General features: G+C 40.0%; 2 protein-coding genes across 10 annotated transcripts; both read left to right on the forward strand.

The window, feature by feature from the left end:
* Positions 1-3,873: 3,873 nt before the first annotated feature.
* LOC102705842 (D-aminoacyl-tRNA deacylase) lies at positions 3,874-13,298 on the forward strand. 9 transcript variants are annotated; one of them, XM_015840768.1, is made up of 10 exons: positions 3,874-4,126; positions 5,437-5,620; positions 5,895-6,037; positions 6,120-6,183; positions 6,978-7,030; positions 7,258-7,310; positions 8,384-8,452; positions 9,789-9,974; positions 10,109-10,173; positions 10,655-11,157. In XM_015840768.1, the coding sequence occupies exons 1-10, from the start codon at positions 4,013-4,015 to the stop codon at positions 10,675-10,677; spliced, it is 954 nt and encodes a 317-aa protein (XP_015696254.1). In that variant the 5' UTR covers positions 3,874-4,012; the 3' UTR covers positions 10,678-11,157. The 9 variants fall into 9 exon arrangements, with proteins under 9 accessions (XP_015696254.1, XP_015696252.1, XP_015696255.1 ...); XM_015840766.2 differs by lacking the exon at positions 10,655-11,157 and adding an exon at positions 10,295-10,494; XM_015840769.2 differs by lacking the exon at positions 10,655-11,157 and adding an exon at positions 10,295-10,493 and having other exon boundaries at positions 3,874-4,114.
* A 3,434-nt stretch (positions 13,299-16,732) lies between these two features.
* Positions 16,733-21,909, forward strand: LOC102707056 (fasciclin-like arabinogalactan protein 2). Its single transcript, XM_006660383.2, has 2 exons — positions 16,733-17,151; positions 20,817-21,909. The coding sequence occupies exons 1-2, from the start codon at positions 16,816-16,818 to the stop codon at positions 21,666-21,668; spliced, it is 1,188 nt and encodes a 395-aa protein (XP_006660446.1). The 5' UTR covers positions 16,733-16,815; the 3' UTR covers positions 21,669-21,909.
* The last annotated feature ends 5,249 nt before the right edge of the window (positions 21,910-27,158 follow it).

A 27,158-nucleotide genomic window follows, 5' to 3' on the forward strand; every position in this document is an offset into this window, starting at 1 on the left:
AGATTTCCCAAGAGCGGTACAAAGGTTGGTGATCCACTTTTAGTGCTACCTACAAGGCATATAACAATTATCATTCGAGAATGAAACATGCCTGAAGACTTACATATCACGAAGTGGCACTATTTGATCATGTACTTTGGAACTAAAAAGTTCAAGGTGTGAAACTATTTATTTAATTAAAAAATCACGCATTGGTGCATTTTTACGTTTCTAAACATTACTTGTTCACTCACTACAGAAGACTAGCAGTCAGAACTCTTCCAACCGTCAAGAAATGAAAACCATGCATGTCATGGGTTCAAAACCTTTCTCTCAGTGTAGTTGGGAAAAGGTATGAAGTTGTTACGTTATTCTTTGACTTTTAATACATTAAACTGGTATGTTAATGAAGCATCATATGGTCACTGTAGAGAGATCTAGAAACAGGTGCTTAGCCAGGTCTTTTGGAACTATTTAAGACTACTCACACGAAGAGAGGAAGATGGTCAAATGAGATGTCTGAGAGTATTTACGTGAGTAAAATTGGGTCAAGAAGAATCGACACCTGTCACTGCTAAAGGAACCTTGTTTTCCAGGATACCTACAAGGAAACAACAAGAGCAAAATCGACCAAGTCATGTTTGTATAGCTACATGTTCAATCCAAATAAAAACAAATTGCTTCAAGAGAGTGTCCAAGAACAAGAACTTGAGCTTCTGTGATTAAAAGGGCAGCTAGCAAAGCAAGCTGCTAAGAGGGAAGCAGAGAAGGAACAACTCAGATCCTCAATTAAAGATTCACTTATGCTAGAATTGAAAGCAATGATGGCTCAGGTAACTCTGGCATATAATTTTTTGAATGTTTATACTTTAAAGTTAACTTGCATGATGATTGAGTGCATAACTGTTTTGTATAATGCTTGACAAAGGGACTTTAAGCATTCCTATTTCTGCTACATACTTTATCGCATGATAATTGAGTGTATAACTATTTTGCATAAGACTTGACAAAAGATCTTAAAGCATGCTTATATCTACTATGTACTTTTATTTTATAAGTTTCAAGTAGAATAGATGTATATAGTTGCTCATCGCTTAATTGTCATTGTACGGAATGAGCAGAATGCTGCCCCTCAGACCAATAGTGCAACAAAGAATGAAGATGCTATCTCTGAAAACAACCATATAACAAAAGATGGACATGTGAGCAATGAAGATGACCATGCGGTGACACCAGTGCAATTGAATGTTCAAACACCAAACCCAGATCCTCAAGTAACCAAAATGAAGAAGCACTCCAATTATCGTGATGTATTTCTGAATTAAATGGAAGCTAGCATTATTCGAATAAACTATTTTCTTTTAAATTCCATATCGAGCCAAGAAGCATTGTCACAACACTAAAAATATTCCACCTACTGCGAAACCCAATGCTTCCAAACTTTCAAAGAGTTTGTTCACTAACAACCACGATAAAGCTACAAGACCAAAATATATTTTTACAAACCAGCTGCTAGCAGGTGCTAAAATGCATGCTGGGAAAAAGAAACAACAGGTGTGTAATGGAATAGTGCTTGCAAAAACCCATATAAGCTACTATTCTCTTATCTAACATCATACTATATGTTATATGTTTATTATGTAGGACACAGAAGCTTTAGTAGGGAATAAGAGTCAGGATTGCTTAGCCCTTCAAAGGTACTATGCAAATGTCATGATTATTTACTTTGTTCATACAAAATGGTTTGTATACTTGCCTTGATCTTTACGATCATTATTCTTTTTAACATGCAGTGGTCTACAATATGGAATTGGGGATACAAATTCGTCTTCAAAGTCTGTCTTGAAGCAACATTTCTAGTTTGTAATATCATATTGTTGAATTTTGTTATCTAAAGGAGATTAGTGTTTTAATGTGTCATTACTAGTGCGTTGGATATTTTGATGGGTTGTAAGACATGATGGATTGTTTTATCATTAATACTCTATTTTGTGAAAGATTTTGGTTGCATTACCAATTTAATATTTTTATAGTAATCACAACATAAATATTTCTAGTTAGGCAATAATTAACTATTGCCATGACCATGGTGTTATAATCCTACATATGTTTGTTATAATGCTATATAATGACGACTAATATTTGGTTGCAATTGCCTTTAAACATGTAGCAACGTCTCCTAGTTCGTTGTAATTCGTGTCTATGTATGTAGCCTCGAGTTCATACATGTTGCCACAAACGGTGTGCATATCGCAATTACTCCTATTTCGTTGTGTTACCGTTCACGTCTATAGCGACGCCCACAAACCTTGTTGCGATATCATTTCGTCGTTTAGCGACGACCGCAACCTCTTTGCGATACCCTACCAATGACTCACCTTCATTGTGATAGCCACTAAAGCTATTGCAACACCATGGCTATAATAGGTACCAACAGATAGTGTGGCGATAATCGGTATTACTACCACACGCGTGTACTGTGTGATAGTACTTGATCGCCACCAACTGTAGCCATGATGACTATGGTTGCTAATACTACTCATGCAACACCAACTATCGTTGCTTTTTGAAAGCATTGCCACACTACATGTCGTTGCGAAACCCAATATGTATTGCAACATTACGCAACAACGATGCAATATGCTATTGCAACAGTCACACTTGCAACACCTCCCAACGCCATGAATCTGTTGCGTTTGTTCAATATTGCAATGAAATTACCCTTATCGCAACGTTACCGTGCCGTTGTGCTAGCCGGGAAACCTTGTAGTAAAGTTTTTGATAGAATCTAAGAGTACCTTTCGTGTTCAGTATTTTTTCTACGAAAGTTGTGTTTGAGTACGGAGTGTAAACCAAGTGGACGCTGAATTTGTGTAGTTATCCCGAAGTTAATAGCCGAATCTTGGTCGACTTCGTAAGAATGGTGGAGTTGTTGATGAATCCAAACGTATCTTTAATGCTCGATCCTTTTGCTACCAAAGTTGTGTTCGAACACCAGAGTAAGGGCGAGGTACGTCGCGTGCGCACGCAAGCGAGGTAGCAACGTGCTACGTCGAGGAGGTAACGCTCGGGTGAACGCGAGGCGTGCATGCCACAATGACTAACGTGCAGGACCAATGACATGTGAAGACAAAAATATCCGTATTTTTTAAGTAAAGATAAAAGATACACACTGTGACAACACTATCACTATCTGAATGTCTGATGTTTTTGGCACTGTTATTTTAAAAAATTAAAAGTAAAATAAATTAAAAAAATCAAAAACTTGACCTAAGAAAGAAAATCAAGCCTACCGTAGACATGAGAAAACAGAAAATATATCAATCAGTTCACGTGGTTTCGATGAAATACCACTCCATAGACAGAACTGGATAAAATGTCACTTCATATATTGCTAGGTAGTTACTTTGCCACTCCAAATAGTTTATACTATTCTATTTGTATTTTTGGTTTTCTTGAATTCATTACACGCGAAATAACGTAAATGCCCCCAAGGAAAACAAAACAAATCGCTATGTGTGCATGCAGGCTTGGCTTGTTCTCTGCCTGTGCGTGGTGCTCTCCACCAGTGAGTACACAAAAATATGAGCAGAAAAAATAAGCAGCAAACACAAAATTTGATAACTTAATTTTGGATTGTATTCACCAAAAGTTTGAATTCATAGCACACCAGAAATAAGCCTGTGGGGCCGGCGGCGGGCGGCGACCAACGTTCTTCACGGCAAGCCCAATCTGTTTAGTTTGCTGGAGTCTAAGAGAGGAACGCATGAGAAAGAGTCCAATCTCTTTAGTTTGCCTCAGGGGCATTTATGTTATTTCACGTGAAAATTATAAATAAAATGGTATAAACTCTTAGAGTGATAAATTACCTCGCTAACCGCATTTTATCTTAAGTCACGCGATCCATCTTCTCCGGCAGACACATAGGAGCAACATTTTAGCGATTTTCAATAGACACAACTCCGGCCGACGGTGAAGACAACAGCGGTGGTACTTGTGGTGGGGAAAGGTGTGGTCGGAGTAGGAACCGGAGATGGTGGTACTGGTGGTGGCGACGGCGTCGGACCCGGCGTCCATCGGCCCAGCCGCTGCCTTCCTCGCCATGCCCGGGTGGTCCCCCGGCCCGCCTATCCCCGTAAGCGACCTGGTGTGCCCTACTGCGAATCCTATCCATTCCAATCCAATCCGCAGGTCTACGCTGTTCATTGCGGGCTGTGTCCCCTGTTTCTCCGATAGTTGCGCTGCTGCTTATTAGAATTTGCACCATGGGTAGTGTTTATTGGATTGTGGTATTTGTGGTTGTGGAGTAGGAATCTTGTTCAATGCGGCAGACCCGCCATTTTCTTTCTAAAGGCTGGAAATGTTCTTCTACTCTGTTTTTCAAGCATACTACAGGGATATCCTTTTGGTTCCGGTTTATGCAATTCTAGGTACTAGATAGAGATTTTTATGTTGATGCTTGTTGATAATGCAGAATGATTACGGATAATGATGTTGCACAGCTAAGAATAGTCTGTCTCTATAGTGTGAATCGTTTCAAGAATGAGCATTGATAGTAGAAAATTGGTATATTCCTTTTAGCTTTTGGAGCTCCTTTGTACTTCAGTACAAATGCCGCCACATTAAAGTCCACTGGATGAATAACAACAAAATGCAGGGTGGCTTTTCGGCAGTTCTGTTTGGTGACAAGTAAAGTTAAAACATTTGTGTCTATGACGATATACAAATGCCAATTTATTTAAGTTGATACTCAAGCTTTAAGCCATGAATATGAATCAAGCAGACACTACACATTTATAGCTATATGTTTCCATGCAATATTAAAGGTGGAATATTTTTGTTTATGTTTGAATCATAGAACTTGCTAACATAATTGTGTGGCAGAACAGAAGACTGTATTTAGAAAATTACCAACTTGATCAATTAGTCTCATCACAAGAAGTGTACAAAAAATTATCTGCCCCATTTAACAAGCAAATCCAGATTTATGTGTATTCATGAGAACAACATAGATTAACCATGAACATGGGAGCCAATAGATCTTTATCTAAAGATGCATGCTAGAACCATACAGAATGACAAATGAACACTGCTTTATATAAGAAAGCAATCCAACTGATAAAAACAAATAGTGCTATGTTTCTTCTCAGTGATAAATGGTGGTCTATGGAAAAAGAGTTGGTTAGAAATGGGTGTCCCTGAAGGCCAGAACCCTCCAATGTTTCGTTTGCATGTAATTGGTTTGTGACCTGTTCCAAGCAAAATAGAGGCCAAAAATCGGGATAGAGATCAAGAACATATATTATGGTCTAGAATCTGTTTTTTTTTCAAGTTTTAGCTGGAAATTTTGTCGTTATTTACTATTTGATGCTATGTTTGTGGCATTTCCCAGTTCTTTTAATTCATTAAAATTCTGTAGCAATTCTAAGTTAATTTCTGCTGGTGTATGTTTCTTAGGGGGGGATGGATAGCTTCATAAATGGGGATGTTCGGCTATTAAAGCATGAACGCAGCATCATTGCAGAGGATGATCTTGACCTCCGGTGGCAGGCAGCCACTGGAGAGGATGTCTCTGAGGTCATATTCCTCAGCAAGCACACTGCTGCCTCCAACCGTCCTGCTCTTACTGTCCATCCAATCGGTTGGTTTTTTAGTCATATTGTCTTTTGTTTCTTGTTTATCCCAATGGCCCAGTTAAAAGTTTGAGATTTTTTGTGTTTGAATTGCATGGAATACTTAAATAGGATATGTCATCTATGTTGATTAATAAACCTAAAAAGATACTGAACTGACATGATTTTTTATTTGATTGTTTGCAAACAATGCATCTATGTTTCTTGAATCCATACTTTATACTACCACAAGGATTATTTGTTTGATAAAAACGTGGTTTTCTTATTTTTGGTGTTTTTAAGGTGTTCCACATCTAAGGGAAGATGAGACGCTGCCTCAAGGAGGGAGGCCAGGATGGGTAGCTCTTCCAAATCCTCGAATTGGCCCATGGCTCCGTTTGATGCAAAAGATTGCTGTAGACCAAGGTCTTGTTCCAGAGTTTGAGGTGCCTTTTCTCATGATGAATTCTTTTTTTTTTCTTTCTGACTTAGCTTCTTTTAAGATTTCAATTCTTATTGCGAATGAAGATTACACTGGAAGCTACTCATCATGGACCAGTCACCAATACACCCACGATGTTTGTTGAGATAGGTATGGATTTACATCCATGCTTTCATGTTCTGTATTAGCATGTTGTCATCTTTGAAAAGCCTCCTATAAACTGGGTTTTTTCATTGTCCTTTTACATGTTTTTTACAGTTTTAGAAACATCTGTGCTATTAGCTTACTCAGGTAATCTATGTTGTATACTTGTTCTGTGCTCTTCAATGCTATACACATGCTATGACTTTTAGGTAGATAATTGCAACTATAGCAATGTGCATGCCATAATTGAAAGAAATTGTGGGTTTTCAAAGAAATTGGTATTGAAACAGATTGACTTTTGGATCTCTGTTTGATCATTCATGTTATTCAAATTCTTTGTGCAAATCCTAGAAAATTATAAGTTGTGCTTAAAGTACCTTTAATGATAAAGCAAATCACTACAAAATAATTAATACTACCTCCGTCCCATAATAACTTCATTTTTTTTATTTATGTCTCCAAACGTTTGACCATTCGTCTTATTTGAAAATTTGTTAAAAAACTTTAAAAAATTAGTCACCCATAAATTACTGTTTATGTTTTACTATCTAGTAACAATAAAAATATTAATCGTAAAAAAAATTCAAATAAGACGAAGAGTCAAAGTATTGTACCTAAAAACAAAAATGAACTTAATATGGGACGGAGGTAGTAATTATATAAATGAATAAGATGAATGGTCAAACATAGATCGAAAAGTCAAAGGTGTTAAAAAAAACGGAGGTAGTACAAGTTATAAAAAAAGCTAATAATAGCAGTTGATGTGTTGAGCCAAAATTTGCTAATATCAATGTTCTCAGGAAGTACTGAAGAATATTGGGGTCGTCAAGATGCTGCTCAGGCAATTGCTCTAGTTGAGTCATTTTCTCTGTTCTCTTTTACTGTGTATATGTTTTATACTGGATTTCCAGGAGGAGCCAAAGGTTTCTTGGTTGAACCACAAGATCATATGGCACAAAAGTTAAATTGATATGGAAAATTTCATATGTGATGGAAAGATTCATGAAATTGTGAATGTAAATATAATTTGTTTAAAGAAAATATAGGATAATATAGAAGTAATTTATCCATCACTTGCAGCTTCTTTGGAAAGGTCTTCTTGAGGAAGGAAAAACTGTTGGAACCTGGCAGGGGTATGTTTATATGTATTCTTCTCCTTTGTTGAATTATTAATGGTTTTGGTAAGTCAGAGACTTCCATTTTGGTTCTGTGGGGTTGAGGAGATTAAGAAGACTATTTGGAACTGAAAATTTGACTGCACTAACTAGCTAGTATAATTGAGTGTTAGTATAATACTTCCTCCATCCCAAAAGATGAACTTATTTTGGGATGAAGTATTTTATATGGGAATTGACACACTCAAAATTTGGTCAGATGAAATGTTTATATACTACAAGATGATTATGGTTCTACCATGGTTTGACGATTATGTGACGAATGTTCTACTTGCCATCAGTAACAATAGAAGTTTTCTAGGCAACATGCTTTGAAAGAAATTAGTTCATTTGGGAACTGGGAAGTGAAATACCAATTTATTTCTTTTTGCTTGGTTGGTGGATCAATTGTTATTGCCCTTTAAGATACAATTTGTCTCTATATTTTTTTTAATATACCTTAAACCATTAAAGATGGCTTACTAATCAATCTAATGGAGCAAAAATGGATGATGTTGTTTTGTAACCATGCTATTGTGATGTGCTATTGTAATGGGTGTGATAGAGAGGTAATGGGCTTTAGGCCCAAGTGAGGTAGGTGTACCTGAACCTTGGTAGCATGGTGACACCATGGAGGTAGCTGCAGCACATGGGCATCGGAGAAAAGGGAGTTAATAAAGACCATTGCTTGTAAAATCCTAATGGCACAATCTGACCCAAATCTTAATTTCAGGCATAATTATGTAAAACAGTGATACTACTAGACATAACCGTATGGAGATGGTCACTTTTCTCTTATTGCATTCTTGAGCACAGATTAAAATACAAGTCAGGAGTCTTTTGTCTGCAACAGCTCGGCTGAACCAGTTTCTGAAGTCTACATAGCAATTATGTTCACAGTGTTGTCCTAATTATTTTCTTTCTTATTAGATTCGTTGGCCGTGTTAATCTGTTTATTTGGTATCTGAATAGTGATGTTTCTTTCCTTCTAAGTATCCTCTCCTCATATTTATTTCCTTTTTAAGCTCTAATCCTCATTTCTTGCTATGCAGTAATGGTGAAAAAGTACTACTTGGCATAGGAGGTGGCCACTATGCTCCTCGTCATATGGATATTGTCATGTAAGCACTGACGTGAGTTTATTATTTATGATAGTTCAGACAGTTTCTAGTGCTGCATTGCTTCTGAGGTATCTTTCATTCTGTATAGGAGATACCGACCTAGTAGTTAAATCATGTACATTGAATATTTCGAAGTCCTTCCACATTATAGGAGGATTCTGTAACGACTTCAGCAAGAAATCTAAACTCATGTGTTGATAATTGTAACATTTCAGATTAATTTTATGTTTGTAATATACTCCCATAGATGGTCACTAACACCAAACTGCTAGGATATTTATCAGGATGAAATTTATCTCTGGGTGTGTTCTATCCTGTTCCTTCTTTGTTTAATCACTAGTGGGGCGCCCATGCTTTTCAATGTGGAATATTGGGCTATGATAGGCTATTGGTTGTTTTATGGGCCCATTGGGAACAGACCAGGGTTGGGATCTTAAGTATTTACTACGTCCCAAATAACTTCACATTTCTAGTTCAAAATGGAGTAGAAAGAACAGTTGTCTTTTTTTTTTTTTTTGGTTTTCTTGGCAAGGGGGATGGCGTGCTATGTGTGAGAGGGGAGAGGAGGACATCTGTGTTTTTTACTAGAAATCTGAAAATGCAAGTGCTTGAACATGAACTTTATTTACTGCAATTACAAGAGTTGCAACTTGCAAGGTTACGGATCTGCTTCATTAACAAAATTTATCTATGAAATGGAAAAAACACTGAGGACTAGGTACTGCTTCAGGAGAAACTTAACATTGCTTAATGCGATTGAGGTATATTCAAAGAAGGCCCCTTGAAGCACCAGTAAGCCATATTGAACATACAACAGGAGGCAGGGGCCAGCTAAAACTAACATAGGAAGAAGTAGTTAGAAGAGAATTAAAGACATGGAATATATTCAAAGAATTTTCTTTGGGTAGGAAATTGTGGAAAGTAGCTATCCATGTACCAGAACAATGAGCTTGAATGTCGTTTTTCTTTTAAGTGGCAATATACCATCCTTTGTTAGCTTACTTTTTCTTCTATTTCATCTGATTCCACTTATATTCCATCCCTACTCTACCCAAACTTAATTGGGGCTAAAGGCTGGTATTGTTCTGTAGTAAATGGATAACCTATTGACGTTAAGGAAAAAAAACTGAACTAACAAGCAGCAGACAAACTACTTGTTTGTCTCGACATTTGCCCAAAGTGTTGATGCAATATGCCTTTTGCGGGAACTGAATCTGCAGTTGATTGCAACCTGTTTCCATATTTTATCTCCGTCTATGGGCATTTAGCTACTTGTTTTACAAAGGGGAAGAAGAAATGAGTGTTCTCCTGACATTTCATTCTTGAAATATGTTAGCAAAGATGGTGTATGGGTGGGTCATCTGCTCTCTGGTTATTCATTGCCAATGGAAGTGCTACCTGAAGGAACTGGGAAGAGTTTTAGTGAGGTTGGTGGGATGTGGAAGCATTCCATCAAAGTTTCATATGATGCCACAAAGGCAGCATTTCCTGGCGGTGAAGTTATAGCACATCTTGATCAAAAGTAAGTATCGTATCCTTTTCTGTTGGTGGTATCCAGTTGTATGAAAAAGATGCCAGTACATCATTACCTTATTGTGTGGCCCAGTCTTGATCTGTTTTAGTTTAAAATTCTGTAAAGTGATGCTTGACTTGTAGGAGCTTTAAGGGCTGGCAAAAGACTGCTATTATGAGCTACTTGCAGAAGCTGAACATTAGGATAGGTAAACCTAATGATTTCATCTAATATGCTGCAGCAATTCTCCACAAAAGTTTAGCTGTGTCATATCAGGTTTGATTCTACTCAATTTTAGTGCCAAACTCACTTATAGTTGACTTGTCCAGAATCCAGGTCATGTAAACATACAGCAGTATAATTTGAAGGGAATGCGCAGTTTCCACTCATGAATTGTTTGTACGTGTTTTTTCTTTGTTTCTGCTCAGAGCATGTTCTGTTGGAGAAAGCCTTGAAGTTTTGTAAACCAGGCAGTTTTAAATCACTAAAGATTTCTGGCCTATCTGAGGCCACCCAATATTCTGTTCATTTTTTTCTGGCATGACATTTTTATAGTAGAAACTAGAAAACACAAAAGATTATTAGCTAACAGTGTAGATCCACACAGGCAGCACAGTGCTGCTCTAATATTTTGTCGAACTGACCCCAGAAAAATGAGTTACAGTGGTTCTCGTTGTTTGTGCATGCAGATGGATTTCATTACATCATTTAAGTTGCAAATTTAAAGTGGTATTATCAAGCACATAACTAAGGTTTTATGGTTTAAAGTTTTCACAACTCCTTTCATGATTGGTGAAGTCGGGCTATTAATTTGGTACGAGGGACTATCTAGAAAGGCTTAAATACTTTGGTCATCCTTGATGATTGGACTGTTTGGAAGCATCAAAATGGATATGTATTCAACGGGGCAAGCCTTTGGAGTTTTAGTCGATGCTAAGGGGCTTTTGCTGATTATGGATCATGGTTAAGTAGGTTTCTGTTCCAGGGTGTTGGGAGAGCCTTGCTGGGGCTCTTTGTTCTTTCTAGTTTGGATTTATTTCTCTCTTTGTGTTTGTTTTTTTTTTTCGTTTCTTTGCCATTATTATTTTTCTCTCATATTACCATTATTATTTTTACCCATCGGATGATTTCATGTCTCGATTTTTTCGCATGAAGTCATGCCACCTAAATTATTTTGAGCCATTGGGTGAATGAATGAATTGTAGTTCGTATCTGATGGTTTTGATAGGTTGGCTAGTCATAGCCTACTCCTGGATAGCGTGGACAAAAGCACATATGCTCCATACTCTTGAATGTTGGCACATGTGTTAATCAGTCAGAATCAAAATAACACTTTTAAGCACGAATCAGGTTTCGTCAACTGTTAATTAATCCCCAACACGACAAGTTTCAGTGTAAAGTAAACACTCACCCGCTGCCAATTGAAAGTGGTTAAATCTGTATTATCCTTCCAATAGAATTCTTTTCTTTTTTTAAAATAGAAAAGAGACAGAGCTGCCATCGGTTCCCATTCAGCTTGGCTTGGTTTGGTCCTCGATTCCGAGTTTGGCACCAAGTAGCAATATGCCAGAATTCAAACGGGTCTAAGGCATATGCAGTGTTCCTGCGATATATATGTCAGTTAAATGTTCATTTTCTTAGGAGACAAATGAAGCCTTGTGCAGACTAAGGCCGCGTTTGGCAAGGGTGGTAAGTTAACTTGTCTCCATTTTCCACGCACACGCTTCCTGAACTGTTAAACGGTATATTTTTTACAAAAATTTTCTGTAGGAAAGTTGTTTTAAAAAATCATATTAATCTATTTTATATTTTTTTAATAATTAGTAATTAATTAATCATGCACTAATCCATTACTACGTTTTTCGTGCCGGATAAGTTAACTCATCCCCACCTCCATTGAACTCAGCCTAAGCCTAGTAATGGGCTGGATTTGTTTGGATTTAATGGGTTGGATGCTGATTTGGATCGGTTTGGTTGGTATTAAGTGGACCATGATTCACTCCATCGTGGGTTGCATTGGATTAGGCCGTCGCTCTACTTGGATTGGGCTGGAGCAAATGCGGTCTGGCTAAATGGGCTAATCCATGGGTAGAGACCGTGGTCTTGAGAAAAAATTGTTTGTTGTTCAGAGTTGAGCGCGCTTTTTTCTGGAACGCGCGATGTTCAGAATTGAGATAATATTGTTAATAATTATATTATTTTCAACTGTAAATGTTTGAGAATGTTGTTATGCAAAAGGGACCTCTTATGCCTTCCTTTATCCTAGTGCATTATTTTCTATTTCGGGTGTGGCTTATTGCATACGGTGGGGGTGCTACTCAGTTTTGCATAATTCCAATCTTTAAAAAGAAGAATACGAAGAGGAGATGTTTTTGAGGACCATGCTTATATCCTAGTTAAGTTGCATGTGGGAGTAGAGCTAAAGTCACTCTAGATTGTCTTTCTGCTTTTGCTTTCCTCTTTGTGAGAACTAAGTGCCTCTTTTATACTAACTATTTAGCGGTAATTGGTTTGAATCTTTAAATTGTCAGTTAGATTGATTTTTGTACGGTTGCTCTAGAAATAGCCACCTATTTCCAGACATGACATGACTATTAACCATTCGTCTTATTCGTCTTGTTAAAAGTAAAAGCTAGGTACCATTTTTGTGTGGTTTGAATGACCAAGTAAAAAACATATGTTAAGTATTAGTTATATTTTATATGTCCGCACTACTTTTTTAATAAGATAAGTGATTATATAAAAAAAATCAATACCATCATCCATTTAGGAACAAAGAGCTAGAATAGTGATTTGTAACATTTGGTCGAATTACAGACATACTTGTGATATCTGACGTAACTTCTGGTGTTGGTCGGAAATTCAACTCATGCATGTTTCGTGCTGGTATTATGAGTAGTCAATTATTTTTGTTTTATATAGGGACATCTGCACAGCGAGATGCTCTTTACAATATGCCATATTGCCATGCTGGTTGGTATATGATCGTGTTGGCTCACCTCTGTTAGGTGGATTGATTAATTGGACATGCAGTGCTGGCTGAAATTAGAGCGTGAAGCCACTTCAGAGTTCAGACATGAAGGAAACACGCATGCATTTTGTCCGTTTTGGAGGTTGAAGGCTCAACTGCAAAATAATCAAAATCTTCATCGCTAACTGGCATATGCTAGGTCGACCGCACCTGACAGTAGTTCTGTCTTGTCAGATTATCGAGGAATAATATATCAGGATTATTAGTAATAAATCCATCGGAATTATTAGTGTGTGAATATATATTGAGTAGAAAGCATGTCTCAGCGGTTGTTTATGCAGTCGTTTAGAAATTTAAGCGAGAGAACCATGGTTTATAAACGAAGAGATTTACTCTGTTCCAATAAAAAGTATCTCAAAGTACCGGTACCTCGAGATATCAAATCGTTTTCTATCATTAGATCTAGCTGAGTATGATGTATACTGTTAGATCCAGCGATATAAACGATTTAGTACCACGAGACACCTCGAGATACTTTTTATTGGACTGAAGCAAATCTCATAAAAGAAACCGACAAAAACTAGTCTGTTTTCAAAAAAAAAAACTAGACTTTCTGGGCCGGATGGATTAGGGGTCGATTCCTAGTCAAGTCCAAAACAAATTCAAACTCAAATTTAAATTTTTGACAAATTGTGGTGGGGTTAATGGATAACCAACGGTTTTTTTCTGAAAACCGAAAAAAGGACTTGCTGGTCGGGCTTCTGTTAGTGATTCGGTTTTGTGAACCATGTAGAGGAGCTAATCCATCTCTTGGCTGTTAATTCCTGCTGCACTTATATTGATTGTCTGTACTTGAATTTCTCAATCAAACGGTACTTCTATAATCTCGCATAGATATCGACCAGATTGCAGATGCGACTGACTCATGATCAAAGTACAGATTAAGCTATCAAATAGATTGATAAGGAAAAGGTTATAGCAGATGCAGAAATTAAACTTCAAAGTCACGGAAAATCATTTTTAGTCTATACCACTCCATACAATCATACATATATCATACATTGTGTCATTTATAATAAAATTATGTTACTTATAGGCAATTGAGAACATAAGCATATACCACAAATAATAAGTTCGAAAGTCAACGAAAGTTCGACAAATTAACAAGAAGTTCGTCAATTAAATATATTTGTAAAATTAAATGTATCACAAATAATAAACAAAGTACGGAGGCGCGGGCTGGCAAAGCAGGCATTGTCACCTATGCTTAAGAGAGCGGATTGGGCTTGATCGTCAGCGTCCGTTGGGGAGGAACAGCGGTGCATGCGGTTGGGCACAGGTAGCTAGCGGTTGCGCCTGTGTGAGTTAGGGGATTAGGGTTAGCCACGACAAGTTTCATAAGCCATGGCATTTTGTTTCTTCAGACATTTTCCATAAAAAAAAACATGCTAATAGGCTGATACCTACAGAACGGTCAGAAAAAGCGTGTTTCCATTTTCATTACTGTACCATTTCTATTTCTATTATCAGATGAAACGATTGGGAATAGACGAAAACAACATAAAAAATGGTTGGAATTTTCTATTTTCATCCCTAAAATTAGTGTCTCAAGGATGAACCTATTCCATACATGTATATAGGCCCATGGAACAAACTGTTAGAGATATGAGCCCAACTCTAACTGTTCGTAAATCGCAAATCATTGCAGACACTGCCTAATGGATCCTTTTAACTACTAGAGTCAGAGATGACCCCATACCCATGCTTACTGTTATGCAATATATTTAAATTATGATATTATTTTTCTAATATGAATTCTAGTATTTCTTTTATTAGGAATCTTAGAAATAAGACTTGTAATCTTTTTCCATGATGACTCTTAGATTTTTCACTTTTATATATCTCTTTTAAACTACACAAAAATGGTGCAACGGCATATTTTTTGTGTTGTAATCATCTCCTTATAGTAAGGTGATGGTGGACACAACAAGCAAGAAGGTGTGTGGCGACTGTGGTGAAGTGAATGGCATCATCACCCTTCCCTCAAAGCGCATTTGGTATATTTTTAAAAACATTTTGTCAAAATTTAGTTTCAATTAAACTAATAAAATTACTGTACATAAACCTAAAATTATTGATCAACTATTAGAGATGTTTGCCATTAACAAAATGGCACATTCATACATTGAACCTTTGGTGATAGCACATTTTGATTATTTTGGATCCGATGACATGCATGCGCTATGCCAAGTAGTTATCAATATCTATACAATTTTAAATGAACACAGTGGTGATAGTCGTGAGTCTGCTGGTTACAACCATCAACCTAGTCGTGAGTCTGCTGTTGAGTCCCACATGTTCTAAAGACGAAAGAGTCATGCCCCTCTCCTCCCTCTCCTTTATTAGCTCCCCAAAGGCCCAAGTCATGCCACCTCCTTGTCTGCATACCTCTAACACAAGGACAGAGCCAACAAATATAGTGTCAACGGCACCAACAATGACTCAATGTCCTCTCACCTTACTGAACAGAAGCAAAAACCCGTCTATGAGAATCGTTATAGGAAAAGCCACCGAACCTAGCACCAATCATGGTTGGGGCTTCTTGTGCTTACTTCCCAATCACCGTCGTCTCATGGGGAGAGACATGGCGAGGATGTGAGAGACTTCAAGGTTAACGCCCTCAGTCCATCTGAGGTGAGGCCAATAGCATTGAGCAATATCGATCTAGTCTAGGCAGCAACTATCTAGGTCGGCCAAGGTTGGTGGCATCACATGGAACCGATCTAGATGGGCTTAATCTAGTAGAGGTGAGGGTGATGGTATGTGAAGACATTGATCGAGGCATGGTTCAAGTTAGTTGAGCTGAACTCAGGGAGAGAAAAATAACAGGGGGCCTTCACGATCAATATTTAGGATAAGTGGAGGGGCAAATGGTTTTTCTTTTCGTATTTTTTAAGCCTTATCAATCATAAGTGAAGTCCAACGAAATATCTGCAGTCTGTTTTACAAATAGACCCTACAAAGTAAGAAAAATATGAATGGATCTAGATTCTTTCACTCGCATAAAGCTAGGGGTTGGTTTTTCTAATTATATGTTGTTAAATTGGTATTTTAGGTTTATTGAACCATGGAAAATACAAACAAGGGATATGACTTGTACAGCGAGCTTAATTTATTATATGTGTCTCATTGACTTAGGCTTACTGTACAGGAAAAAAGAGCGAAGTAACTAAAAATATAATTTCTACAATTTTATATATGTATTATTTGTAGTTTAAAATCTGGTGTTGAAAAATAGATTACAATGAGAAAACACCAAAATCAATGAAATTAAGTTTCAAAACTTGTACTTTGGTTGTGACTAATAAGTTAATAAGCAACAGGTCAAAAAATAAGTTAACAAGCTGACGGTGACATGATACAAACATGAAAATATGTTTTATGATTTCAAGAAAATCCGTTGACCCTGCCTAGTTGATGAAGCTAGGTTGAACGCACAATTACTTATGTATACTGAGGTAAGTAGTGAACTGTCGGTTTGCTCCCAATTAGTCCTGTAGCACATGCACCTCGAGATTCCCAAGTCCATGAGTAATAATAATCTTAAATTATGAACCCTACTTAAGACCAAAAAGAAAAATTACACACAAGGACGGACGGAGCAATTAAATAAACGAGAAAGCGATTGGCCACCGGAGTGGCAGTTGCGTAAATTAGTCCAACTTTCTCTCCATCTCACCTTCACAGCGACCCACCACCACTCTCCTTCCCGCCATTACATTGCATACCCTGCCTCTCACTCGCTGCGCACTAGTGCTTCTCTCTCTCTCTCTCTCTAGATTCTCTCTCCACAAGCAAGCGAGCTAGCTAGCTGGTGCAATGGCGGCGGCGTTGTACGTTCTTGCGGTGGCGCTGGCGGTGATGGCGGCGGCGGTCGAGGGGAAGAGCTACAACATCACCAAGATCCTGGCGGCGCACCCGGAGTTCTCCAAGTTCAACGACATGCTGAGCAAAACGAGGCTGGCGTACGACATCAACCGGCGGCAGACGATCACGGTGCTGGCGGTGGACAACTCGGCCATGGCGTCGCTGGACCACTTCACCCTCCCCACCATCCGCCACATCCTCTCCCTCCACATCCTCGTCGACTACTACGGCGCCAAGAAGCTCCATGCCCTCTCCCATGGCGCCACCGCTTCCTCCTCCATGTTCCAGGTAATTAATCTCCTTTCCTTATATTTTTTACATAATAAATGAGGTAATTAACTAATATACCTGATGATTAATGAACTAATTCATAGCTAGGTACATATGCCCGGCAGGCACCCACATGCTATTGCACATGCAAGCTGATCACATACAGATACAGCTAGCTATTGTTTTCTTGCATTGGTTACTACTGTGCTGTAAATCCGTCCTATCTGCTGATGGAATGCTGTTATTATCATAGGCAGGGTTCTTTCTCTTGTTGTTGGGCTTAATGTTAATGGAGGAGGCCGAGATAGCGAGATCTTGTCGTCTCGAACAAAGTATTTCTGATACAAATTTTAGTTTAATTTTTTTCCCTGAAGTTGAATGAGTTTGAACAACTTTAACAGCAAATTTAAAGAAATTCGAGTGGATCCTAAACTTTTGGCAGGATTAAAACAGTATTGTACTAGCTAGACTAACAGAGAAGTCCAACGTTTAGGTGAAGGAGAACACATGGTAGAGTTAATTGTTGTGTCACTACATGAATGGCAAACTATGTTTTTTCCCTGCAAGTAGCTGGGTTAATTGTACATCTAAATCAACTTGAGTTCACATGCAAACCTAGCTTCGTGATTAAGAAAATTTGATTAGCCAGATTTTGACCGCTCGGTCACGAAATCCACGAGGAGTATACGCAATAATATAGTCTATTATAGATATGATGTAAGTTCAGATCAGATATATATTACTTTGAATATATAGCTGGGGTTTAGATACTTAATTGTTGCTCCCATTTAATTTAGATTATTCAATGGATAATTGCTATAGATTATCTATTTGATTTTAAGGAAAAACTAAATATTTGAAGAAAAAATACAGTTCACAAATAGTTGAGTCTATGCAAGAAGAAAGTTTCTTGAGAAAATGTATATTTTAGAAGCATTCAGCAAATAATTTGTTTTAGGGTCTATTTGGTTTTGAGAACTTTTAACTAAAATTACAGAAATAGTAATATATGTCCACATCAATCTATAGAAATCTTTTCAAGAGGTTCGAGTGGACGGAAATTTTCTATGTTTTTTCTATAACCCATTCCTACAGACATAATGGCTTTTATAGGAATCTAATCCGGATCCAGCGTGGGGGCTCCAACCCCCTACACGCTAGATCCCCATAGAAAATAAGGGAGAGAAAAGGGGAAGAAGAGGGGAGGAAGAAGAAGTTAACCCGCCTTCCAAACTTCAGATTCTGGATCTGTCCCTGAATTCGATCCTTTGTTTTTCATTCAAAATGAATAGGCCATTAGTATGTTTCCATGTGTGATCTTGAGATTTTACATCATCACGCAAGTTCACTATCTATTGTAATTGTTGGAGTGCAAGCTCCTCGAGCGGGAGTTCACTGAACCCCCTTTTTTTGGTTCGCCCAAAAGGTTCAAGGTTAGGGTTCTCGTGAAAGAAAAGAACACGGAGGATTATACAGGTACAGGCCGCCGAAAGATATAACACCCTACTCCTGTTGCTTGGTCACTCAAGGGCAAGTGAGTACAAGCCTTCTCTGGAAAGGTATTGCTAGTGTTCTGTCTGGGGATCTCCCTTTTAGGTGGAACAGGGCCTCCTTTTATAGTAGTAAGGGGTTACCCCAATCGTCACAATCCCACCAACTGCTAACAAGTAGATCATCATCACGCTACGGCTAGGCGATGCGGAGATCTGCAGCCGTCGCGTCGGTCTTGGTCCTTAGAGGGTAGGTGGGCGTGTCGGGCTTACTGTCCTTGCCTGATCCCATCAGTCAGATGGTTGGTGAAAGGGGCGGCCACGCCTCTCCTGCTTGGTCCCATTGGTCAGTGTCCCATCTTAGAGATGGATGACCGTTTCAAGCAACGGGGTAGCCGCCCTCCTCCTTCCTGTTGTTTGCCAGTTGCATTAAATGTGACTACGATGGAGCGAGGGTTGGCATCCTGGTAGGGTCGTGTTGTGTCTGCCCTGCCAGAGGTACCTGCCCACCCTTTACCTCTTTTTTTGGCGGAAGGCATCATTAGAAGCACATACGTGCCTGCCCAGCAGACACACGTCTTTCTCTGCAACGCAGGTGATGCGCACTCCAAGTCCTCTCTCGTCACATTAAATGCGAAGATTGAATCCTAGAGGTGTGCCCCGCTCCATGACACGTGGGTCTTGCAGCTACCGGGCGGCAATGCCGGGGGCCGGGGCGGCCCAACCACGACCCCTTGACCCAGCAGCTAGCTGACTTAGGGGTCGGTGGGGGCAAGTGTCTCTTGGGGGCCCAACCCCCTTCCCGGGTATTCTTGGGCCCACAACTGCCACGCACCACACTTACAAGGATACCCCCGGGCCTATATCACCGACAATAATAAGTTTTGAAATTTTCGCTCAATGGTTTCAACAATATATATGCTTATCTGACATAGGTGGCATTTGCTATGGATATTTTTCCGGTAGGAAATAATGGCCAGAGTTGGCATGCAAATTCAGTTAAATTATAAGCAGTTGTTTAAATGGCGCTCTCAATTGCCATAAGCTTTTGACAAAGTTTGTCATGCCACGCATATCTAGAAATTCCAAAATCCACATGGCGTTGGGTGCCAGGTCACTAAAGAACAGCCTAATGGTGGGCCCAAGATGACTAATATCATACACGTGGTACCGCTTTCACCGACAAGGATGGTTGGTAGATAGGGCTTGGAGTTTCATCCATCCAGTTGCTCTCAAACATTATCAAGCTCAATTCCTATTTTCCCATACCTAATTGCATGATTGATTTGTAGGCCCATGCATACAAGCTTATCAGTCATCATGAACACCAATCACAGAGGAACCATCATCCACAATTAGGTTCCCCATCCTTCTCTAGAAAAAAGAAAGCTGGTCATTAATTCCGCCATCCTGGACTGATCATATATATATATATATATATATATATATATATATCTGTCATGGACTTAACATATACATTTTATATGATATGTTCAGCACAAATCAAAACTAAAGCAATTTTCACCACTGCACAATCACAAGCATATACCATCTGTATTTGTCTAAACACAAAAACGTATGGACTCAATCAGCGTAATTATTTGTGTTCTGATTTAAGTGCTTACTTTTAAGTTAAACATATGTTAAGATGATATTCATGTGTAATAAAAAAATTATTGAATTCTAGTATTGCTTTCGATTTTTCCATAATAAATAAAATTTAGGGCTAGTTATAGGTATAACAATTACCACCACTCTGTTGTTATTTTCACGACGGACTTATTATTTATGAGATGTAACCTTCGTTTTATAGGATGACCTTAAAAAAGATTTTTTTAAATAAATGTAGCATTTGTTTTATATTAATAAGATGTTTTGTTACTGCCTAAATTAATATGAATGCTAATAAATCTGAACATATATAAAATATATTATTAAATCATATATAATTTTAGATAGGATCAACATATTTTATAATATGAAAAACATATTACTGATTCATATATAATTTCAGAGAGGATCAATATAGTTTATAGTATAAAACAAAGTGAGTATTAACAAATAACAAGCTGGCACGAGATCCGATTGTAATAGAGTGAGTCAAGCAGCTAGCTAGGCATTCAAGAATTTACTCAACTTTACTGACACGAATGACGAGGTATTAAGGAACTAATTTCTTGAATTTGCTTGCAGGCGACAGGATCGGCGCCGGGGACGACGGGGTACGTGAACATCACGTCGCACAAGGGCGGGAAGATCGACTTCATCTCGGAGGACGCCGACGAGAGCGCGAAGCCGTCGCGGTTCGTCAAGTCCGTCAAGGAGATCCCCTACGACATCTCCGTCCTCCAGGTCAGCTCCGTGCTCTCCTCCTCGGAGGCCGAGGCGCCCGTCCCGCCGCCGGCGCCCGTCAACCTCACCGAGCTCCTCTCCAAGAAGTACTGCAAGTCGTTCGCCGGCCTCCTCGCCGCCAACGCCGACGTGTTCCGCGCCGTCAACGAGACCAAGGACAACGGCCTCACCCTCTTCTGCCCCGTCGACTCCGCCGTGGCCGCCTTCATGCCGTCCTACAAGAACCTCACGGCCAAGGCCAAGACGGCCATCCTCCTCTACCACGCCGTGCCGGACTACTTCTCGCTGCAGCTGCTCAAGTCCAACAACGGCATGGTCACCACGCTCGCCACCGCCAGCGAGTCCAAGAAGGACTACAGCTACGACGTCCAGAACAAGGGCGAGACCGTCACGCTTGACACTAGGGTCGTCACCTCCGCCGTCACCGCCACCGTCGGCGACGCCGAGCCGCTCGCTGTTTACGCCGTCAACAAGTTCCTCAAGCCCAAGGAGCTCTACAAGGTGGTCGAGGCCCCCGCTCCCGCGCCGGAGCCGTCCAAGAAGCACAAGGCGGCGGCGGACGACAGCAGCGACGACTCGTCGGACGATTCCGGCAATGTGAAAGCCCACAAGGGTGACGCCGCGCCGGCAGCGATCGCCCGGTGGGTGACCGCCGCCGCGACTGCCATTGCAGCGTTGACGCTAATGGCGTGAGGAGTCGGTCACTCTACAGAGCAGAGCGTGTCCAATTTTTCAGTTCAAAATTATTTTGTTTTCTTAATTTGTATGCCTGCTGGTCAATTACAAATAAGAAACCTATATAGATGTGTGCATGATTTGTAGTTCTTTGGGTTTCCTTTCTTCAGTTGGTTTGATGTAATTACACTGTAATTAGTATAGTTTGTCCAAAAGCCCCGGAAGAAGCCAAGAACGATTTCACGATAATTAAACAGAACAGCGTCAAATTTAGTGGAAAGATTCAAAGTTCCCTTTTTCCTTTTGGTTTTGGTTTTTCATGAAACATCATATCTTGGGGTTTTTCCTCCCGGGGTAAAGCATATACAAACATAATTTCTCTTCTGTTTCATATGACAAGTTGAAAATTTTCTATAACAATTAACAGTACTGTCTTGCTTTTTATTAACTTGTCCTGTGTTCAAGGTTTCCGTTCACGGGTCCCCGTGACCATATCTAGTCTCTCACGGTTGACGATCCCATCATTACGCTGGAAATGGTCACCTATGACGGGCCCAAATCCTCACCTGTGACGGTTTTAACCATGGTCAGTGATCAGTGGTCACTGGTGAGTAGAGTCACCTCTGACAGGTACATACATTTCGGCCCGTCAAAGATGTTGATCGCCCGTACCCTTCGGCCAGTTAGGACCCGTCACAGGTACCACACATGTGACGAGCCAAAAAGGTAGTGATCGTGATAGGCAAGTCACCTCTGACGATTCGTTAGTGAGAACACGTCAGAGTAGTTACTACCCATGATGGATTTTAGTTCTAACCCATCAATGATGAGTTAAATTTAGAAAAAAATAAATGCTAAAAGTTGGCTAGCCTCAGGATTCGCTAGCCATGCCCTCTGAAGAATACACATATACATAGCAGTAAAAATCACAGGTAAGTCACAAATACTCAAATATTGCCCAACTTTACATATTCTCTCCAACTTGACATATTGTCCAACTTCACATATGCCAGTAATTCCCAACATATTCAATTGAAATGCCACAAATTCATACCTTGTATATACAATTGAAATGCCACAATTTTGCCTAGCAAAATGCATGAAAACCACAAATTCATACCTTTTATATGTATGACCTGTCATATTTAAATTCGAGAAACAAATTGAATAGTCCAACGTAATTAGTATTTGATAAAATTGAAGAAAATTTAGCAAACAGTCATAATATTGTACATATGAGAGTAAATTACATTGCATTCATACCACAGAAATTTAAAAACAAGGACAACTTGTATTGTGCTCAAATGTACATCACAAGTTTATGGTTAATTGTACATCACATTGAATTAAACCAGTTAAAATGTCTAAGTGGCGTGAAAACGTCCTTTCTTGTTCATTATTTCAGCAAGAATGAAGCCGCACACTTCTCCTCTAATAGCGGGGGGTTGATGGGTACAATCTTCATGCCAGCTTTACCTTTTTGTTCAATAAGCCAGGGGTTAAAACGTTTAGAAGAATAAAGTTGATACTGAAATGAGCTTATTTGCCATTAGAAACAACCTCAGGGTCGAAATCTTTCACCGCTCTTAGGAGTGTCGACATGTTGTGGCACACGTGGAAACTACATTGGTCTCCGATCTATTGTGCGCATGCGAACTTGGTGTCATGATATAACTCGTTCTTACCATCCTTATGCCTAACACTCTTTGCCACATATGGGCCCCAAGCCAAATTTAAGGCCTTAATGATTTCAGTGAAATCATACTCTTTGGCCTTATTGGAGTTAAGATAGGCGACCCTATTCCATTTAGGTACGATAACTAACAGAACCCAATGTTGCCTACACGGTGGATATCTAGCATTAGTACTAAGAACCTTAACTTCAGAATTAATATACACGAAGGGTACTGTGTTCTTAGTGTTGGTTATGTGCGCACATGATGTACTCCTTGTCTTGGTGGGCCCATAAACACCGGTTCACATATTCAACTACGTTGTCGAAGCTCTGTCGTAAATTTACCTCGTTGATCATCGATGGATCAAGGAACCCAACCAGATTACCAAGGCGATGACTTTCGAGCCAACACAACCTTAAATCATGTACGTATTAGCACCAATCTACGTAGGAGACAGTTCATTAAGAAATGAGTAAGGATTGCACTTACAAGGAGTAGCATTTTAGAAGTCCGGTGTCCAACTTTCGGATCCTAAACAGGTCGAAGAGGTCATCAAAACCTATAGTTACATATGCAAGCGACGACAGGAACGGCTGGTGGTCGTGATGTCCAACTATGGATGACTCCCTCATTTTCTGCTTGGCATTGCTCAGCTCCATGTATTGTTTATGTAGCTCTCTGCAAGTAATGCCCATCATGACTAATAGATGGTCATCCACCAATGGCTTGCCCAATTCAAATTGGGTCAGCGCCTTCTCAACTTTCCTCGATTTGGTGTCTCCCGCTGAAGTTGCAGCCTTCCTCCTTTTGGGTGCCGGCGCCGACTCCTCGACCTTCCCCTTGCCTTTAGCGCCCCCGCAGTCATGTTTGTGTGGTCCCTTGACAACTGGTGGGGAGCTATCGGCCTTTCTTGTGGTCTTGATCGGAGCCATGTTTTTAGTAATATCTCCCAAATCTATATCAGGTGCATCCGGTGAATGCGGTAACAACATTGCCGGTCCACGTGGAGCCTCGATAAAAAGCTTTGACTTGGGAGACTTGGGAGGTGTGAGCTCCGTCGGTCGACTTGGACGAGGAGTCATCTTGACAACTATGTATTCCTTAGGCCACTGTATGAATGTCTTGCACGCATCACCCAAAGTCATGATTTCATCGTTGGGGGCACAGGCAGTGAATAGGCTGACCAGTTATCTTTTATTGAATCGATGGACACCTTGGCATACCCAGATAGTAGGGTTGCGCCATGGATCTTTTCTGTCATGGAGGGTTTGAAAGCCATGACCTCAGCGACTTCCTGAGCAAAATTTGGGTGGACCCTCACCAATATGGCACATTGCGCTACGTTCTGCATGTGTAAAGTTTCAAATTAATATTTGAACGTGCAAAGGTGTTGGAGTACATTTGGATAGGAAAACATCAATTACCTCTATATTGTCCATTGCCTCTAGTGGTGCGATAGGTACACCAGGGGCCGGCACCTCCGTGGATGCACAACTGCTCCTACCAGGGATAAGGCTTGCGTCATGATGTGCCCAAGGAGTAGGATGAACAGCTTGTGGTGTGCCTCGGGGTATGTTCATGTCGGCCAGGACCTGTTTAAGCCTTTCTTCCACCTTGGCGTCCATGCTTGCCTGCAGCTCTTGAATAACCTCCACTTTAAGCTCAGCCTTTAAACGAGCGTCCCTCTCTTCCTTTGAGACTTTTCGTTTCCTGTATTGCGAGCTATACTGTGGCAGGCCATGCTTCTAGGACACGTCGACGCCGATTCACTGTGTCCGGCCAGGATGTTCTTTGGTTCCGAGCACCTTCGTTAGAATGTCATCCTCACGCATCATTGGCGCGGACTCCACCTCGCTCCGTGAGGCTTGTTCAGCAACCAAATTCAACTGTAAAAAAGCGAGAAAGGTTTTTACAATATTTCACCGCGTACAAACGGGAATTATTTATGCTAAAGTGCGATCTTACCAGGTCTTGATAGACGACGGCAACACTTATGTTGTCAAATGTGATGGAGCCGTCCGGGTTGACCTTACCCTTTGCCCTTGCCCAGTTGCGAGCTCGTGGTTCTGGAATGTCTGAGAACGGGGCGAGGAGATTCGCAGCTGCAGCGGCCGCATCCTCTTGGGCCCATATCTGCTCCTTGCCGACGTACCCGGCCGTGCCCAGATGATGCGGGTGCTCATTCTGCTGTTGTAGTCGGCGATGTGCCTCACTTGACTCCCTGAACTCGTCGGTGTTCTTCAGTTGGCGGAACTGCTCCCAGACTGCATCCGTAATTTGAGGGTACTCAACGAATAGCAGACGATTGCCGGGCGGGATGATGTACTCGTTTAGGAGCTTGGACTTCCAATTCTTCCAAGCTTTACCCATCTTCTGGATTGCCTTCCGCTTAAGCCTATCTTTTGCTTCATCCGGAAATGTGAACCATTTCTCCATAGCCGTCCAAGCTCGCTCCTTGTCGGCTTCCGAGACCTTCCCTATATCCTTATGTAGGACGCCGAAATTTTCACGGGCCGCCACCCCGCAGCAGTTAGACCATCTTCCTATGACAGTTCTCGGCGCTGTGGGCCTACCACTAGCATCTACCTCTCTTATCACCTGCACTGTCATGGGCCATTTGTTTTGTGTCCGAGGGTTTCTACTCGACCTACTTGCACTAGTCCCCCCTGACATCGAGGTCTGTTGTTCCTGCGGCGTAACTGTAACACAAACAGGAGGTTGGTGTTGCAAAATTGTCACGTATTGCAAATTTGTCCTATAAGTTACCTTGAGGTTCGATTTGTTCGCCTGCCATCGTCGTCGATGGATGACCTACCGGGACTGGCTCCACAGCTGGGTCCTCTTGTGCCTGGAGCACTGACGTTGTCGGCATGGGTTCAACTCCCCTGACCACCTCTATAGCTTGGTCGGGTTCTGCCTGTTGCCTCGGTGGCGTTGCGGACAACGGGGATGCGACGGGTGTTGTCATGGTCTATTTATCTGAAAACGCTTAAAACCTTCTATTATTTTTGGAACATGTAATTTTATATTTTTTAGAACATGATTGTACTAAGGTATGGCCTCAGTTTTGCTCAGAAAGTATGCATCAAATACCATCATTTGCGTGAGAAAAAAAGGCGACTAGTGTACATAATTTGTTCTTGGGCAGAAAGCAGGCAACTTGCAAACACGAAAAAAACAAGTGTAGATAATATGTTCTTGACCATAAAGCAGTAAACTTTTAACTACAAAAAAAAGAACAAGTGTAAATAATTTGTTCTTAATCGTAAATCAGTGAACTTTTAACCACCAAAAAAGAATAAGTGTAGATAATCTATTCTTGATCATAATGTATCCAACTTGTAACTACGAAAAAAAGAACAAGTGTACATAATCTGTTCTTGACCATAAAGCAGCCAACTTTTAACCACGAAAGAAAGAACAAGTGTAGATAATCTATCTATGAGCACAAAACAACCAACTTTTAGAAAAAACAAGTGTAGATAATCTGTTCTTGACCTAAAGCAGTAAACTTTTAACTAAAAAAAAGAACAAGTGTAGATAATCTGTTTTTGATCATAAAGTAGCCAACTTTGAACCACGAGAAAAAGAACATGTGTACATAATCTGTTCTTGATCATAAAGCAACAAACTTTTAACCACGAAAGAAAGAACAAGTGTAGATAATCTATTTATGAGTACAAAACAACCAACTTTTCAAAAAAAATAAGTGTAGATAATTTGTTCTTGAGCATTCATCACTGGCCAATCACCCACTGCATAAAACTAATTCTAAATTCATCCACTGCATCAAATTGATCCTAAATCCATCAATAAGTCATCAACTTCATCA

This window comes from Oryza brachyantha, chromosome 9 (genome assembly GCF_000231095.2).
Source record: "Oryza brachyantha chromosome 9, ObraRS2, whole genome shotgun sequence".
In the NCBI taxonomy this organism is placed as follows: Eukaryota; Viridiplantae; Streptophyta; class Magnoliopsida; order Poales; family Poaceae; genus Oryza; species Oryza brachyantha.

Coding starts and splice junctions, on each gene's coding strand:
- LOC102705842 (XM_015840766.2), top strand. CDS start 4,013: ATGGTGGTACTGGTGGTGGCGACGGCGTCGGACCCGGCGTCCATCGGC. Junction 7,031..7,257: donor CTGCTCAGGCAATTGCTCTA/GTTGAGTCATTT, acceptor CATCACTTGCAG/CTTCTTTGGAAAGGTCTTCT. Junction 10,174..10,294: donor GAAGCTGAACATTAGGATAG/GTAAACCTAATG, acceptor TGACTTGTCCAG/AATCCAGGTCATGTAAACAT.
- LOC102707056 (XM_006660383.2), top strand. CDS start 16,816: ATGGCGGCGGCGTTGTACGTTCTTGCGGTGGCGCTGGCGGTGATGGCG. Junction 17,152..20,816: donor CTTCCTCCTCCATGTTCCAG/GTAATTAATCTC, acceptor ATTTGCTTGCAG/GCGACAGGATCGGCGCCGGG.